This window comes from Gallus gallus, chromosome 2 (genome assembly GCF_016699485.2).
Source record: "Gallus gallus isolate bGalGal1 chromosome 2, bGalGal1.mat.broiler.GRCg7b, whole genome shotgun sequence".
NCBI lineage: Eukaryota > Metazoa > Chordata > Aves > Galliformes > Phasianidae > Gallus > Gallus gallus.
This window is the reverse complement of record NC_052533.1, coordinates 16482982-16497917: the sequence shown is the minus strand read 5'-3', so window position 1 is coordinate 16497917 and position 14936 is coordinate 16482982. Positions and strand designations below refer to the sequence as shown.

Genomic DNA, 14936 nt, shown 5'->3' with positions numbered 1-14936 from the left:
GACTGTCTGAAGGGATCTTGCAGAACATTTCAGTTCTGTGGACTCAGGTCTTCGTGGCTGTGTACAGAGATACAAAACATACAAAATATTCTCTAAGTCTTAAGAATTAATAAACAAATCAGCTCAAGATGAGCAGTAGCAAATGTTGTGTGCTATGCCATTATTATTGACTGGATAATGCAAATATTGCTACAAAAATCAGGTCCAAAATGCGTAAAGCTAACTTAACAAAAGTAGCTGGATATGCAAGGACAGAAATTGCTGATGTTAAAACAAAAATTCTCAAAACTGAGAAGCTGAACAACGATTTTAAAAGAAAAAATAATCAACAAAATAGGAAAATTCATCTATGTGAGCAGTGTTATGTGAACCAACGGAGAGCTCAAAAAGGGAGTGACCATCTGCAGTACTGATTAAATGCAATGTGAGGGCAGCAGAGCTAGACAGCACAAGGAGGAAGCAAAATGCTTAAGAAATTCTTCTGTTTCAAGGTTAGAGTAGGATTTCAAGGGCTAAAGGTCTGCTAAAGCCTTGGAGAGGAAGCCGGCTTCCTCATAATCAAGTTCTTCCAGAAGTACTGGACTATAGAAAGAAGAAAAAGTGCTCATGAGCTGTCAAACTGTCTTCAAAAGAATCTGAAAGAAGAGCCAAAAATAACTGACGTTTGCATAGTGGCATGCCCACTCAAACACAGGGCTATCAGGTAGAATACAGCTGCTGTGAGGAATCGTCATTGCCTTTAAAACTGGTAAGAACTTCTACTGGCAAAGAGAACAGAGAGGCTGACCTCAGTCCTGGAGTGTCAGAGGCTAACTGCTGCTTCAGCCCTGGGCATGAAGGAGAGCTGAGAATGCTGCGCCCACTAGCCTTGGCTCACACTGGGTCTTTGCTGCCAACTCTCATTCAGCTCAGCACAAAAGGCCTCAGAGAAGATGCACTGAAGACAAGCTGCCATAATCTATCCTTCCCATTTGCTGCTGTGCTGCTGGTTTCTGTGTGGATAGGGGAACCATGGGCATTGGGAAACCTTTCCTAGTTCTGTTCTTTCTACATTCCTAGCATATATGTGGATACAAATCCAGCGTATTAAAATTTCTGCAACTAGCACACTTGGAAAGGTTAGTTTTGGATCTTAAAAATAATATGTAATTGTTTAGAAGAGATTATTCGAAACAGCAGTTTGGAATGACATTGTCATTTGGCATTAATGATAAAGGACAGATGTAGATCACATTGAAATGAAGGGCTCTGCCCCATTCAAAACCATGTCCACTCCCAAATAGTAGAAATTTATAATTAAACAACTTTTTATTGTATTATTTTTTGTTTCCCATTTCTGCAAACTCAAAAAATAAATTAAAGAAGTACTTTTAATGGGAGGAGAAAAAAAATGTGTAGCATAGATGGAGCGCTGATCAAATGAAAACTTGCAGTTAACAAGGCCACATAGCTAATAATCAACAAGCTTCAATAATTTTATCTGTCTTGAGGGAGCTGTGGCAAATAACAGCAACTGACTGCCCATTATGTCATTTTTACTCTTTGTTGAATACAGATTTCCAGTGACTGGAGTTCAGGAGGACTAGATTTTATACTACTGCTTTCCTATTGTTCCCTCTGGTGTAAATCCATTTAAAGGTTCTGCTAAATATGATTTCAAAACTGTGAAGATAGGCCTTAAACAACGCCCTTTTAAACACTGCATGAAATGCCACATAGATGGAAAGAGAACAAGTAAATGAATGCTGTAATTCCCCTTCCTCATACTGAGAAATTAAGAATTTCTTTTCCCCCTTACTGCAATTATGATAGGATGCAGTAATTCAGCGTGAGATAATCACAAGCTATTGATGTGTGATACATCTTTAAATATTAAAGCATGCTGGCTTTGCAAACATACCTTTTCTCTAATGTAAATCAACCAGTCCTTCCTCTTTTTTAACTCTACAGTGGCATGTTGATGTGCTTTTGCCTGGATGCCTTTCATCTTTGGTGCACATTCTACTTTTTTCTCTCTAGACACCAATTTCTGACATTTCATCTCAAGTGGAAACTTGATAGAAGGAAAAGATGTTCTGCAGATGGAGTGGCTGCCTTTGCATACCCTTCTGGTTGGCATACCTGACATTTCTCAGCACATACACATTCTGTGCAGTGCTTTATGCATCATTTCTTTATCACATCCTCGAGTGAGAACCTACTTTCTTCTGATTTCTCAGGGAAGTTTATTGTAGTCTTTCAGCTTTAAAGGCATTGATGATATTGTTTTCAAAATAGCTATGGCTTTTAGTGGAATTCTCATATCCTTTATTCATAAAACAGAAATCATAAAATGTCCTTTCCTATTTTTCTGCATAGTTAAGATATGCCTGTAGGGATGCTGTACCTTTTTTAACTCTCACATAAATAATTGCAGAATGCCATATTGAAAAGATAAGTGTGCAGGCTGTTAGCCTGTGTTAGCAGTTGAAAATGAGAAATGATGTACTGCCTGCTGGAGCTCCCAAAAACAGTGCACGTTGGCAAGCATGGCTGCAGCGGTTGTTATTATTGCCCTGTTTGTTGAGCGTTGTGTCATTCACTGCACAAGCACAAAGGTTTCACATCTGTATCTATTTGCATTCTAATGCATGGTTTAGGGGAATTAAGTGCTTTTGAACAGAAAAATGCACTTATTTCCACTTTATGCACAGAAGGCTCCAGGTCAGACTGACATGTGAAGAAAATAAAGATCTCTATATAAAAAAGTATTGATTGTTTTCCATCCAGTCTCCTGAGGAAGGGAGAATGCGAAGAGCAATGCTTATCACAAAATCACAGAATTGCAGGGGTTCAAAGGACCTCTGGGGATTATGAAGTTCAACCTCCCTGCTAAAGCAGGTTCCTTACAGTAGGAACATGTCCGGGAAGTTCAGGAATGCATCCAGTTGCATTTTGAGCATCTCCGGAGAAGGAGACTCCAAAAGCTCTCTGGGCAGCGTATTCCAGTGCTCTGTCATCCTCACAGTAAAGAACTTATTTCATGTTTGTACGGAGCTTCCTGTGTTGCAGTTTTTGCCTGTTGCTCCTTGTCCTGTCACTGCAGGCCAGGTCCACTCTAATGGACAAGGTAGATCTTAAAAAATCCTTCTTTATTAAAAAAAAAAAAAAAAAAAAGAAGCTCCAAGGATCCCAAACCCACAATCTTCTCTTTATATCTTCATATTAAGTCAGCTTTTGTCTCCACAAGGTGAATTGGTATATCTCAGGGGCCATCCAGAAAGCATGGAAAGATTATAGGGCAGTATGTTGCCTTTGAAATGGCAGGAATTGGCAGTGGAGTATGACACATTTGCTCCACTTTGGTTTTCTGACTGATCCCTGACCTATAGCTTCTTAAACTTAATGTCTTGCTGTTCAAAACCTCGCAGTCTGAGAATCCTTGTTGATTTCTGTTCCACCGATGTTCCACAAAGCTCTGCAGCATAGATATCCTCTGTTCAAGTCAATGGAGCTGCTAAGAGCACTTCCAAAGCAGGATGCTGGCTGGGAAGATAGCTGTCATGAGAGGGAGACGAGGCTGTAGTAGCCTTGAACGCTAATCTAAGTTTAATTGTATTACGTAATGATTTCACTTTTAAAGTAAATGTAAAATAACTATAATTGAATCCTTGAATTTCAGAATGTATTTCCCAGCAACAACAAAAATTATACCATAAGATTATGTCACCAAAGCAGTTTTGGAGCTAGAAATTATACTAAACTGAGCAAATTGCTAGGTCTTTTGTTCATCTGTCTTTGGTTCTTGATGACTCTTGCATATGTGCCCTTCTCAGGGAAGTTGTGTAGACTGGATGGACTGTCGCACAAGGATAAGCTTTCGCCACTGATTCTTTGATGGAATAACTTCAGGGTAGTTGCATTTACCTGAAATTTCATTTGGACTTGTGAACAGACATTTACGGATTTGTTGGGAGTGGACTTCCTGTTGTGTCAGCAGAGTAACTGTGACATTATTTATTTATCCTGCTATTTGCCTTGGAGCTATATGCTGCTGTGAATGTTTCTTGTTCAATCAATAGCAGTAGCAAAGTCCCTAGTGACATGTACAAAGACTCTGGCATGCCTCCTTTCCAAGAGCAGACCTCTGTCTGAGCTAGGACTTCTTTTTGTTAGAACCATGGAAGTGTAGGCTCAGAAGAGCTATTCCAAGTATGAGCCCATCTTGTAGCAGAGGGCCTTTTCAACCTGCAAGTCTTAAAAGTTTAGTATTGGCAATTATGGACTTCATGAGGTTTTTGTCTCTGGAAAAAGATTCTGTAAGGGATTCCCTGAGCGTCCATGCCTTTGGTCAGTAGACAGGGCAGAGGTTTGTAGACTGTATTTAACTGTAACCACGATAGGTCATTCAGACTAAAGCATATGCCTGTTCTTTATTCTGTTCATCATTACTTTATGTAAAAGCACAAAGTTCAGAGATCCAGAGATCTCAAACAGTGTTTTTTCTTTAGGACTTTGTGCTGCGCTTTTGCTTTCTGCTTCCCCTATCCCTTCCCTCTATCTGGAATAACATCTTTATGTTTTCCTCTGACAACTTCTCAGCAGTATCAGGATAACTGAAAAGAAACCTTGATTTCCTCCCAGTTCCCTCAAAGATGTCCCAGGTACTGTTTCCTTAGTTACTGTAGCAACCCCTTCTTATCCAGCATCTTGTTGGACTCACTTTGCCTCCAGCTATGTCTAGGTCTTAGTGAGCTCCTGAGTTCCCAAGTATGTATGTGTCTTCTGTCAGCCCACAGAGCTCAAATCCTTGCCTCAGCTTGCTTGCTTGTGCCTTAGCTGCTGCAGTGTCCTTTCAACTGGCCTTGGCAAATGTAGTCGTGGCCTATTTGTATCTATTCATTATGACGCTACAAGCAAGTTTCTGTCCTGCCGCTTTGCCTTGTCCTCATTGTATAACTCTGTGGGCAGTGTACATGAGTTCTTTGTTTTCAAGATGCCCCATGAGCTTTTGCCTCTCTACTCATGCCCTTTATTTGATGCAAAAATATCAAAACCATCCTCCATCATCATCTTGCCACGTTTTTCTAACATTCCTCCTTTACCCCTCATGCTTTCCCCATGCCTGGCAGGGGCTTCATGAGAGCATCTACTGCTCTCCACATCATGTGTTCAGATTCAGGGGTTTACAAAGACTATGGGTGGAGCAGTGATAGGCAAGGAGTACTGGCTGCTTGTTACAATAAGCACTGTTGCCTTGTCTTTCCATTGTTCTTCCCATCTGTCCTTCCCCATCTGTTGTCCATTAGCTAAACTCTCATGTCGTGGATGAAAGACAGTCTTTCTTACCTTCTTGTGCAGAGCCTACAATAACTTAAGGCTGACTTGAGGCTGAGTCTTTCTGCCACACAGTGGTAGGAAGAAAAATGAAATTATATAGAATTATAGGGTCATAGAATGGCTTGGGTTGGAAGGGACCTTTAACCCACCTGTATACACGCAGCAATATTTCCTTCAAGGGTAAGTGTGCTTTTATTTTCAGGAAAACATATAACCCCTAATCTCAGCTTTTTAGTAAGAGGTCTTTTACTATAATAAACTTTGAAGAGATGAAAAAATGTCACCATCTGGGGGGTGCTGTAAGTTTGGAGCAGTTTAGCCACTTGGTTCTCATAAAGGGAAAGAGAATAAAATAAACTGGCATTGGATTTAAAGCCTTCAGAATGGTGAGGTTTTTTGGTTTTTTTATTTGAAATTAGTATAATGATCTTCATCTACAGTTCATTTGCCTTCTCAGTCATGTGAATAATGAGTTGTTTTCTCTTTATTCAATTTATTTTAACTCTTCTCTTATTACATCTTTCTCAGTTTGTTTCCTCTAAGATATGAAGAGTTTTGAGCCTTGAAGTCAAGGTGTTTTTTCTCCCATAATTTACCATAAACTATTTCTTTCTGTGATTGAGCTACAATTTATACAGACTGTTTTAGTGAGCTGTGGCAGTGTCTCCTGTAATAGGCAATGCCATGTTGAGTAAGAAAGCTGAAATACAATTAATGTGTTCCAAAGCTATTTCTAAACTGAATCAGGAGAACATGTAGACTGAGCCTTGCCTCCTGCTATGTAATTCAGTGTTTTAATCCATCAGATTTTTATATATTCCATTGATCTCTTGCTATATCAGTATGCCACGTTAGTATCAGTACTAACGTGAATTGTATTCTTGAAGAGCACAATGTCATTTTGTCTTCCTTTATCTTCATTTTTTAATTAATTTAATGCAGGCTATTTAGTGATCCAGGATTTTAATGATCATCATCTTACATTTTCAACTTTCAAATTACCAACAAGGATGTGAATGGGCTGAAACAGAACTTGAACATTATTTACCTCTTCACTGATTTTCCTTTTTCTGCAGATTCATTATGATTTGATGAGAACAAGGTACGCTGATCTAAGCTGAAGGAATTCCTGGTCTTATAAGAAAGATGTCCCAGGGACATTAATTATTTTCACTGTAAAAGTTATATTCCAACAAATAATATTTTTTCAAGTTATCTGTACTGTAGGTGGTGTACTGCCACTTACATGCAACAGAATTTATGCTTCAAAATGCAGAAGAATTTATCTTCATCATGAAATATCATAGCAGATTTCATTACTCGTATAACAGAAAGGATTAAGGACCACATGAATTGGAAAATAAAGTATTTGGGGATTTCTTGGTTGCCCGACATCTTGTGCACTTTTAATGAAATTGGTTTCTGATTGATGGCTGCTTGACCTTTTGCTTTTCCTGTTTTTTTTGCTTCCAAGTAAAAAGTAAATTTAATAATTATTTTCTATTTGGGTTCAGCTATAACTAGTAATAGAAAATAAATGACCTTTGCATAAGTATTTTTAAAGAGTAGTGAAAAAACATGAGGATTGTATTTATTTAATTTAGAAATACTGCACAAAGCTGCAAATGCCAGAAGATTCTGACAACTTGCCAATATAGCTTAAGTGAAAAAATGTAGCTGTCGGCCTATCTTTGGAAATTTGGCCTTTGCTGTGATATTTACTGTATTTGCAATCCATATTCTATTAGGAGACTACTTTTCAAAGAGAACAATTATCATTAAAAGTGTTTGTCAGTATGTAAAGGGGTTGAACAGGGCACAGAATTTCACACTGAATATTTTGCAAGGAAATTTTCAAAAGATATGCAACCATTTCTACCTTGAAGTGAAAAGCATTTTCTACAGTTACTTGTGAATGAGTTGCTTGAATTTTATAAGACAATCAGCAATAATGAAATGAGACTTGTTAAGGCAATTGCAAATTCCATTTTACTGAGTAGCAGTTCTAATCACTCCTTGAATTTATCACAAAGGAAATAAAAAACGGTTTACTTTCCTGTTTATTTTGTTGACTGACTTTGTACCCCGACAGTTAGATATTCAGTGCTAATTGTGGCTGCTGCATTTTCTGCATTACTTAGGACTGCCAAGAATTGTAATGCAGTATCTTTTACGCCTTTTTATCCATTATTTTAGCTTTTTGCTTTGTTACACTTGATGCAACTCGGCCAGTTATGCTTTTCTGTTTGTTTGTTTGTCTTTTAATTTCCCTTGTGCCAATAATTGTTAAGCATTTGTTTATGACCCTCTAGCAATACCCAAGAGACACAAAGGACTTTACTAATGTGAACTGCTATAGAAATTGTGTTACTTTCTGAGATCTGGATGTAGGGAATTATTATTTATCTCAAAGATTACTGAAGTTCTGTACGTAGACTAAAGACTGAGCAAATTCAAAGGCATAGAGCAGCCCTTGACCAATAATGTTTTTTGCAGCTTTGTTCAAGAAAACGTACTCTGCTAAAGCATATTGGTAGGGAAGAAACAGAAGGGAATGCTGGGAATGCCTGGTCTGTGCTAACTAGGAGCTACCCACCTGCTCATTAGTTTCACCATCTGCAGTAAGTCTCTAAGTTAAGAGGTAGATTTGCAATAGTGTACATGGAATTGAGGAATAGTTACTTCCAACGTTAGAGAAAGGTTTGGGAGCAAACCAAAAAGTGCGGTAACACTGAAACACTGTTTGAAGTGTTGTGATCTAAATGTGATCTGGCTTTGCATGTTACTCTCTAATGATGTCACCAATGAGTTAGAATGCATAATTGCTCCCCAGCTTTTGTAGTTACCACTTCAGTTTTCCTCCCTGTTTTGGTCAGTTTCTTCATGAGGTAGATAAAGATCCTACTTGGAATAGAGAACGAAACTCCATTTTTATTGGTTCAAACAGTACAGTTCCAACTCCTTCAGATCCAAGATTGGAAGCAACAACCAGCTAGAAAAAATTGCTGAAACCCAGTAATGGAATGCGATTGGTGGTGAAGATCTATGCCTTGTCTTGTTATCATTTTCTTAAGAAATGCATGTTCATATGTTTATCTCCAAGTCTTTATGCTGAGAAGTAGGCTGGCTGAAAAATAGTAGGGAGTTCCAGTGGAATATGAGCCAATGGTGAGCTCTCACCACAATTCAGGAAAACCGCACACCAGGCAGCAGAAACATGGCCAGGAGGCAAAATAAGTTTGTTACTCTTCTCTGTTCTGTGGTAGTGGGACTGCTCCTGGAATACTGAGTCCAGTCCTGAACTCTGAGGAAACATGCTACAGCCTATAAAACTGTAGATGTCACACTCATAATGGAATCAGAATGATCTGCATGCTAATCATCTGCATGCCATTGAAGTAGTTGACCGTCAATCATGTTATTTTTTTGTGCACTAATAAGTGGTCATGGTCTGCTGTACACTACCCTGATGTGTTGGGATTTTACCCATTATTTTACTAAAAGTGTATGAAAAGAATCTCATATATTCCACTTGAGCATGCTCTTTTCTCTTTTATGGTTTCTTTTTCAGTGCAAGTCTTCAGTTTTCAAAGCATGTTTTAGCCCTGGTCCCGCTAGTTTCAATTAGTTATGTGAGTTTCTCTATGCTAAAGGTACTGTTGGGATCCTTCTGTCTCAGCTGGATTACACTCCTGATTGCTTCACAGAACACCATGAGACTGTGATGAATGGTTTGCTTTCTGTAACAGCATTCTGGTTTGTTTTTATTAATGAGAAAAAGATATATGAGAAAGTTAAAAAGTAGCTATATTTTTGTAATAAACAGCGAATAAAGCTTTCTGTAAAAGAACTGCTCCAGAAAGATAGCTGTGTTTGCTTCACAGGAAAACAGAAGTAATGTGCCAGCCTTTAATCCTCATCTTCCTAATTCAGAATATCTATCAGGTGAATTGGAAAAATGTCTCTGACTGTCCCTGTGTTTGGACTCCCCCCAACCCAGGAGGGCCCCCTTCTCACTGTCTTAGACCTCAGCAGCCTGACTTTGCTATCCCTGCCCTTGACCCAGGCTCTGTCTCCTCTCCATCGCAGCATCTTGATAGACCAGCTGAAAGTATCTGCCATGGGGTGACCTTGACCCATTGTTATGTCTTGTCTTCCCAGGGGAAGCCTACAAAGACAGTGTAGCTACATCATGTGGTGTGACTGAGCAGCCTGGGTTGCAGAGTTGCAGTATAATCCTGAATCTCACACAGGGGTGATAACTAACCTCTGAGCTGTTTATGACCTGGAACGTATCTTGGTTTTGTGAATATTTTTAACTTTTAAACTACTTTAAATCATCAGTCATGTAATTCTGAGTAGACGCTGAAGAGCAACTGGTCAATAGCATTTCATCTGTTCATAGCTACATCCCTGAGCGCAAGAACTGTCACCACTTCTTGTCTTGCCCTCTTGGAGCTGGAGAGCCAATCCATTCTGCAGGGGTTGTGTAATGTGAGGGTATGTCATCAGTTATGAGCCTGCGCTACTGCCCAAGTCACACTTAAACTCAGATTTTCTGCACATGCCTCTTGGAATATTTAACATGCAGATGAGGAACCTATGACTGTGTGTAGTGTTTTTCTGTGTAGATCTAACATGACATAGTGATTCAGAGCTTATGAAGCTGACCAACCAGGGGCCTCTGTGTCCTCACACTACTTTTTTACTGGCTGGAATTTACTATCATCTACTTAACTCAATCTTGCATTTTTCTAGCTGGTTCTTTCGATAGATTACATGAAACAACTGATGGCAATTTGCTTAGATTTCTCACATGGTTGAGAACTTGCATTAGATTTGCTGGAATTGTCTCATTGTTCATTGCAGAATTTGAGGATGGTAGCTGCTCTCTAAGAAACTCCATCTCATGATGAAAAAGCTGGTAGGAGCTGATACATACCTAGTTTTTACCTTTATCATAATACGTGCTATACTATTTTAATTGCATTCTTCTTGTTTGATTCCACTGTTGCTGGATGAAGGCCGGATTGAAGATAATTCCTAGTTCAGTCAACCTCATTCAACTTAAAATAACATCTTTTTTTTTTTTTTATCATGAATATCTCAATTAAAAAGCAAACGTAAAGAATGTGGAAAATGACTGAAGGTAAGTATACAAGTTAGTACAATGCTAGAAGCAAAATAAATTGCAGTGTCGCTTACATGTCAGCAATATGCAACCATTGAGATGGGAAAAAACAGAGAGGAGAAATTTTCTGATCCAAATAAGTAAACATGGGAAATGAGCAAACAAGCTAAACAGCAAATAAACAAACTGTACAGAAGTTGAACAGCCAGAGAAACGAATTAAAAAACCCAACAACAAACAACACAGCAAAATAAATGCCAACAAGGCAAATGCAAAACAAAACAAAACAAACAAATCAGCAACTGATAAGGATGAGAAAAAGAAATGAAGCTGATGTTACATGCAAGTGGAAGAAAATTCCCCTGGACTTTGTCCTAAAGTGCCCTGATGTCTGGGAGGTTTTTAATTGTGCAGATGGCATAGGTGGAGAGCGAATGGTGGAGGCTGTGGAATGCCATTTGTTTCCGTTCTTTAATTTGCTTTCTTTAAAGAATAAAGGTGTTTTTTTTTTTTCCCATGACTTGTGTGAGCATACTTGCTGCTATGTACATTTTAGAGTCCTACTGAAACAAATATTTGTGGTGCTGCGTACAGCCATGCCTTTGGTGCCAGTGTTTGCAAAGTGACCCAGGGCAAATTTTAATCTTTTTTAAACTTTCTAATCTTTTCTTTCTTGTGTGCAGCAAAGAAGTTTTATGTCTTACTCATGCTGAAGTTGTACGTTAATAAAAAATGCCAGCTAAACCATACTATAATTTATAAAAACATGCAATTTCTGTTCTACATGCCATAGCAGTTTGCATGATCCATTAGCCACAAACATAAAAGCTGTAAAATAATTGAAATTAATTAAATAACCTGAAAATATTTTATTTAATGGCTTCATACCTAAACATTCACTTCCAGCTTTTTGCTGTTATATCAAAACAGAAGTGTCTGCAGTGTATGGGAACTGTTGAATCATGGCCTGAACCTCTGATTGACCACCTGAGACAAGCACTGAGTCAGCCACAGGGGCACAGGTGAACACAATTTCACCTGAGTGACCTCCTAGACCCCATTTAAGGGCTGACTCCCAAGGTGGAAGGATCTCTAGCTGGAGATCACTCTTCTTGGAGCCCTTCTGTGAGCTCAGGACACAGTTAAGGTCTTTATTTCAGTATTCCTTTATTATGTGATAATCTCTCTGGTCCAATACCTGTTTGCCGTACACTGCAGAAAGCAATCTTGAAAAGTTGTCTAGATATATTGATTTTTATTGTGTCATCTGAATAAGTTGAGTGCATCTGAATACGTAAATAAGAATACATAAGCAGCTTTACTACAGCAGTCATAAAAGATAACTCCTTCAGCTCTTTGTTTATTGTTTTGAGATGCTTATAAGAAATGAATGTCTTATGAATACAGAATCAATGTGTCTTGTTTTAGGTGTTTTTCATCTGATGGTATATGTGCTTTGTGTAGGTCTGTGGAACATCCCAGTAAATGAAATGAGGCAGGACAATGCTTCCCTATGGCGAAATGCAGTATGGGAGTGCTGGACCAGTTTTCCATTAGCAGCCTTGTGGCTGAGGCTCCCTATGTATCCAGATGACAGAAATAAATTACATGGAGTTCTAACTCAGTTGAATTTGATGTCACTGAACAGTTGAAATATGTGAGCCTGAAAAACCTGACATTGGTGTTTTAGTTTCCTGCTGTCTAGCTCTTTGCATTTGGAACTTTGCTTATGCTTTATCCGATATTGTAATATATCCATTAAAAAGGGAAAAGGAAGCACGCTTCAGTTTTGGTTTTTGAAGCAAATGCCTTGAGTTATAGGAGCCCAGTGATGAAAGTGTATGTATGAACTCTGCTTGTGGGTTGGTTTTCACATTTCAGCAATTGCTATTGCAGGCATTGCATCCTATTGGGAAATACAATTATAGTAGTTGAGCTGTTTGGTGGTACTCTACTTTGTTTTGCTTTGCTTTTTAAAGAAACATTTCATGGAAGCATGTAACTTCTAGGAAAATTTTGCTAGGAGTATTTACGTCTCAGGTGCAGGGTGTAATTTTAGAGTGAGGTAGCAGAATAGTTTTGTAACCATTACTGTGAAACTCACAGTGTGAAAGTCCAAGGTAAAGACCCACACGGAAAAATCAAAGAATTGGAAAAATCCAGAAAAGAGAACCCATAATAATGATTCTCAAATACATGAAAAATTCCTGTGAAACATAAGAAATTAAGTTGTATGTCCATGGCTGACAGGACTAGAAATAGGGAATTAAAGATGCACTACAGGAATTTTAGGAGACATTAGGCAGAACTCTCTAATAGTGGGGAATAAAGAACAGGGAAGCATGTGTGCAGATTTCTTTCTGATACAGAGGGGAATAATGTATTTGCATCAGAAATCAGGAAAACAGAACAAGGCACTGTTACTCGGGGGGGATACAAAAATCTCTGTGGTCTCTTTTCTTTTTTATCCCCAGCACTGAATATCTGTGCAAGTCTTACATTACACTGTCATGGAAGGAAAAGATCAAAAGGACTTTAAATCTTTAGTCTGTGTTGTGTTTCTAAGCCTTCTGAAAATAAACATTTCAGTGTGCTTTTCATAGGCTGTTTCCTAATGCAGTGTGCAAATGCAGTTCAGTGCTAACTTCATACAGAGCACAAACATCCATACCCTAGAACACAGGACATGGATGATAATGACAAAGTACCTTCAGAAAAAGAACCTGTCCTGCTCCATGGGAGGAGTACAGCTGAGCTATATTCTGAAAGGAACTGGCTTAAAATGTTCCTTGCTTTCTGGTACTTGACCCAAATATAACTCTCAGCAAGGTGGGAGGTCAGACCGCTGATGTCTGTGCCAACGTGCAGGTGTTAGACAACCTTCCTTGCTAAATGTCACTGCTGCTAGAAATTCGGTAGCTGCATAACTGTCTAATATTAGTGAGGCTCTCTGAGAATTTTCTCTTGATCTTTCATCATACATTCGGTACATCAGACCTGTAAAAGCCAAAAGACACTGACCAGTCAAAAAAGTTAATGCTGAAATACAAAATCGGAGTTAGATTACAGATTCACTGAAAAGATCTATCTATAAAATTCCACCATTTTTGCAAGCAGAAACTGTACCCCGGGGGACCAAAAATGCATCTGTAAATCCATTCAGACAGAGATCGTTTTTTTAACGATTGCCTTACTAATGAAAGATAAACTTCTCCCATCCAAACTCATTAGAGAGATTACCACAGACCATTGATTCCAGTCCATGAGAGGATTTTATAATGTGAAATAAGGGGATTTTTCAAAAGACTTTTGACAAAGCCTTTTTTGCTGTCCTATCTAACTGCATTGCTTGCAGTTAGGAAAGCAGTGCATTAGTCCAGAATAGTGGATGAAACACTGTCTCAGAGGAAGGAAAGAAATGGAAAGCGGTGTTGATGTTTTGTCTTTTAGTTAAGGTACAGATGCACTATACATAAATCATCAATGGAATAAGCTTTATATTAAAGAAGAGAATTGATTTTTTTTTTTAATTTTAAAATGGAATAAAACTATGATGGAGACTGCATTAGAATCAGTGAGGAAATGGCACTATATTTTATAATCCTGACAAGTTAATGACTGAATATATACATCTTTGTATAAAATTTCAGGAAGGATGAAGGTGCTTTCAATCTGAGAGTACAATCCGTATTCAGTAAAATTGTAGATTATTCGTACGTACTGTGGAAGCCAAATCATTAATATTAAATAGGCAGGTCAGAATGTTCAAAGGACTTCTTAACATTTAAATAGTACAGAAAAAAAAATCTGCAGTTAAATTCATATCTGTAATTCCCATGATTTGAGGTTTCTCACAGCTGAGAGCCGTTTTAGCAGTTTCAAAATGTATCCATGTAACACGTTGAACAGTACTTAACATAGGAATTTTCTAATATTCTGTATTTTGTCATTTTTTTTTCTAGAGTATCAGAGCTTCAGGTCTGGTGCTGTTGGAAACCATTCTTTTTGGATCACTTCTTCTGTACTTTCCGGTAAGTCAAACTGCAACTTTTTAGAAAAGTTATGTATTTATATTTGCCAGCAGTTTAAGACAATGCTTGAGTCATGTTGGTGACAAAAGTGATTATCAAACTATTTCTGTAATGACTAGCCTAATATGATTAATAAAATTTGCTGTGTTCTGTAAATATTTGTAAGAATGCTTGAATGTTTTATTGTCTTTGTAGAAATCCTCCATCTTCAGCTTAAGGAATATTTCAGTATGTTTACTTGGAAATTCTGCAGTGTTATGAGTCAAACTGAGTTTTAGCCTTGAAAGAAGATAGCTCTCTATGCTCTGCTAGGGGGAAATTGTGGAGGGTACGTAAAGTGGATACAGAAAATCATACCATAGAGCAAAATGTGAGGAATTTCCTTTCCATGGCAGGCCCAGCTTGCTTTCCTAGAGAACCATGAGCCATATAGTGTCTTCCCAAGGCAGAGGCTC

General features: G+C 38.2%; 1 protein-coding gene across 2 annotated transcripts in view; it reads left to right on the top strand.

Annotated features, from left to right (window-relative positions):
- The window catches only part of GPR158 (G protein-coupled receptor 158), a 184468-nt gene that overhangs the window by 86172 nt on the left and 83360 nt on the right, over positions 1-14936 (top strand). For both annotated transcript variants that reach the window (XM_040673575.2, NM_001257299.2), the window contains exon 5: positions 14413-14481. In XM_040673575.2, the coding sequence (XP_040529509.1) occupies positions 14413-14481 (69 nt within the window). The remainder of the gene's footprint in view (positions 1-14412; positions 14482-14936) is intronic.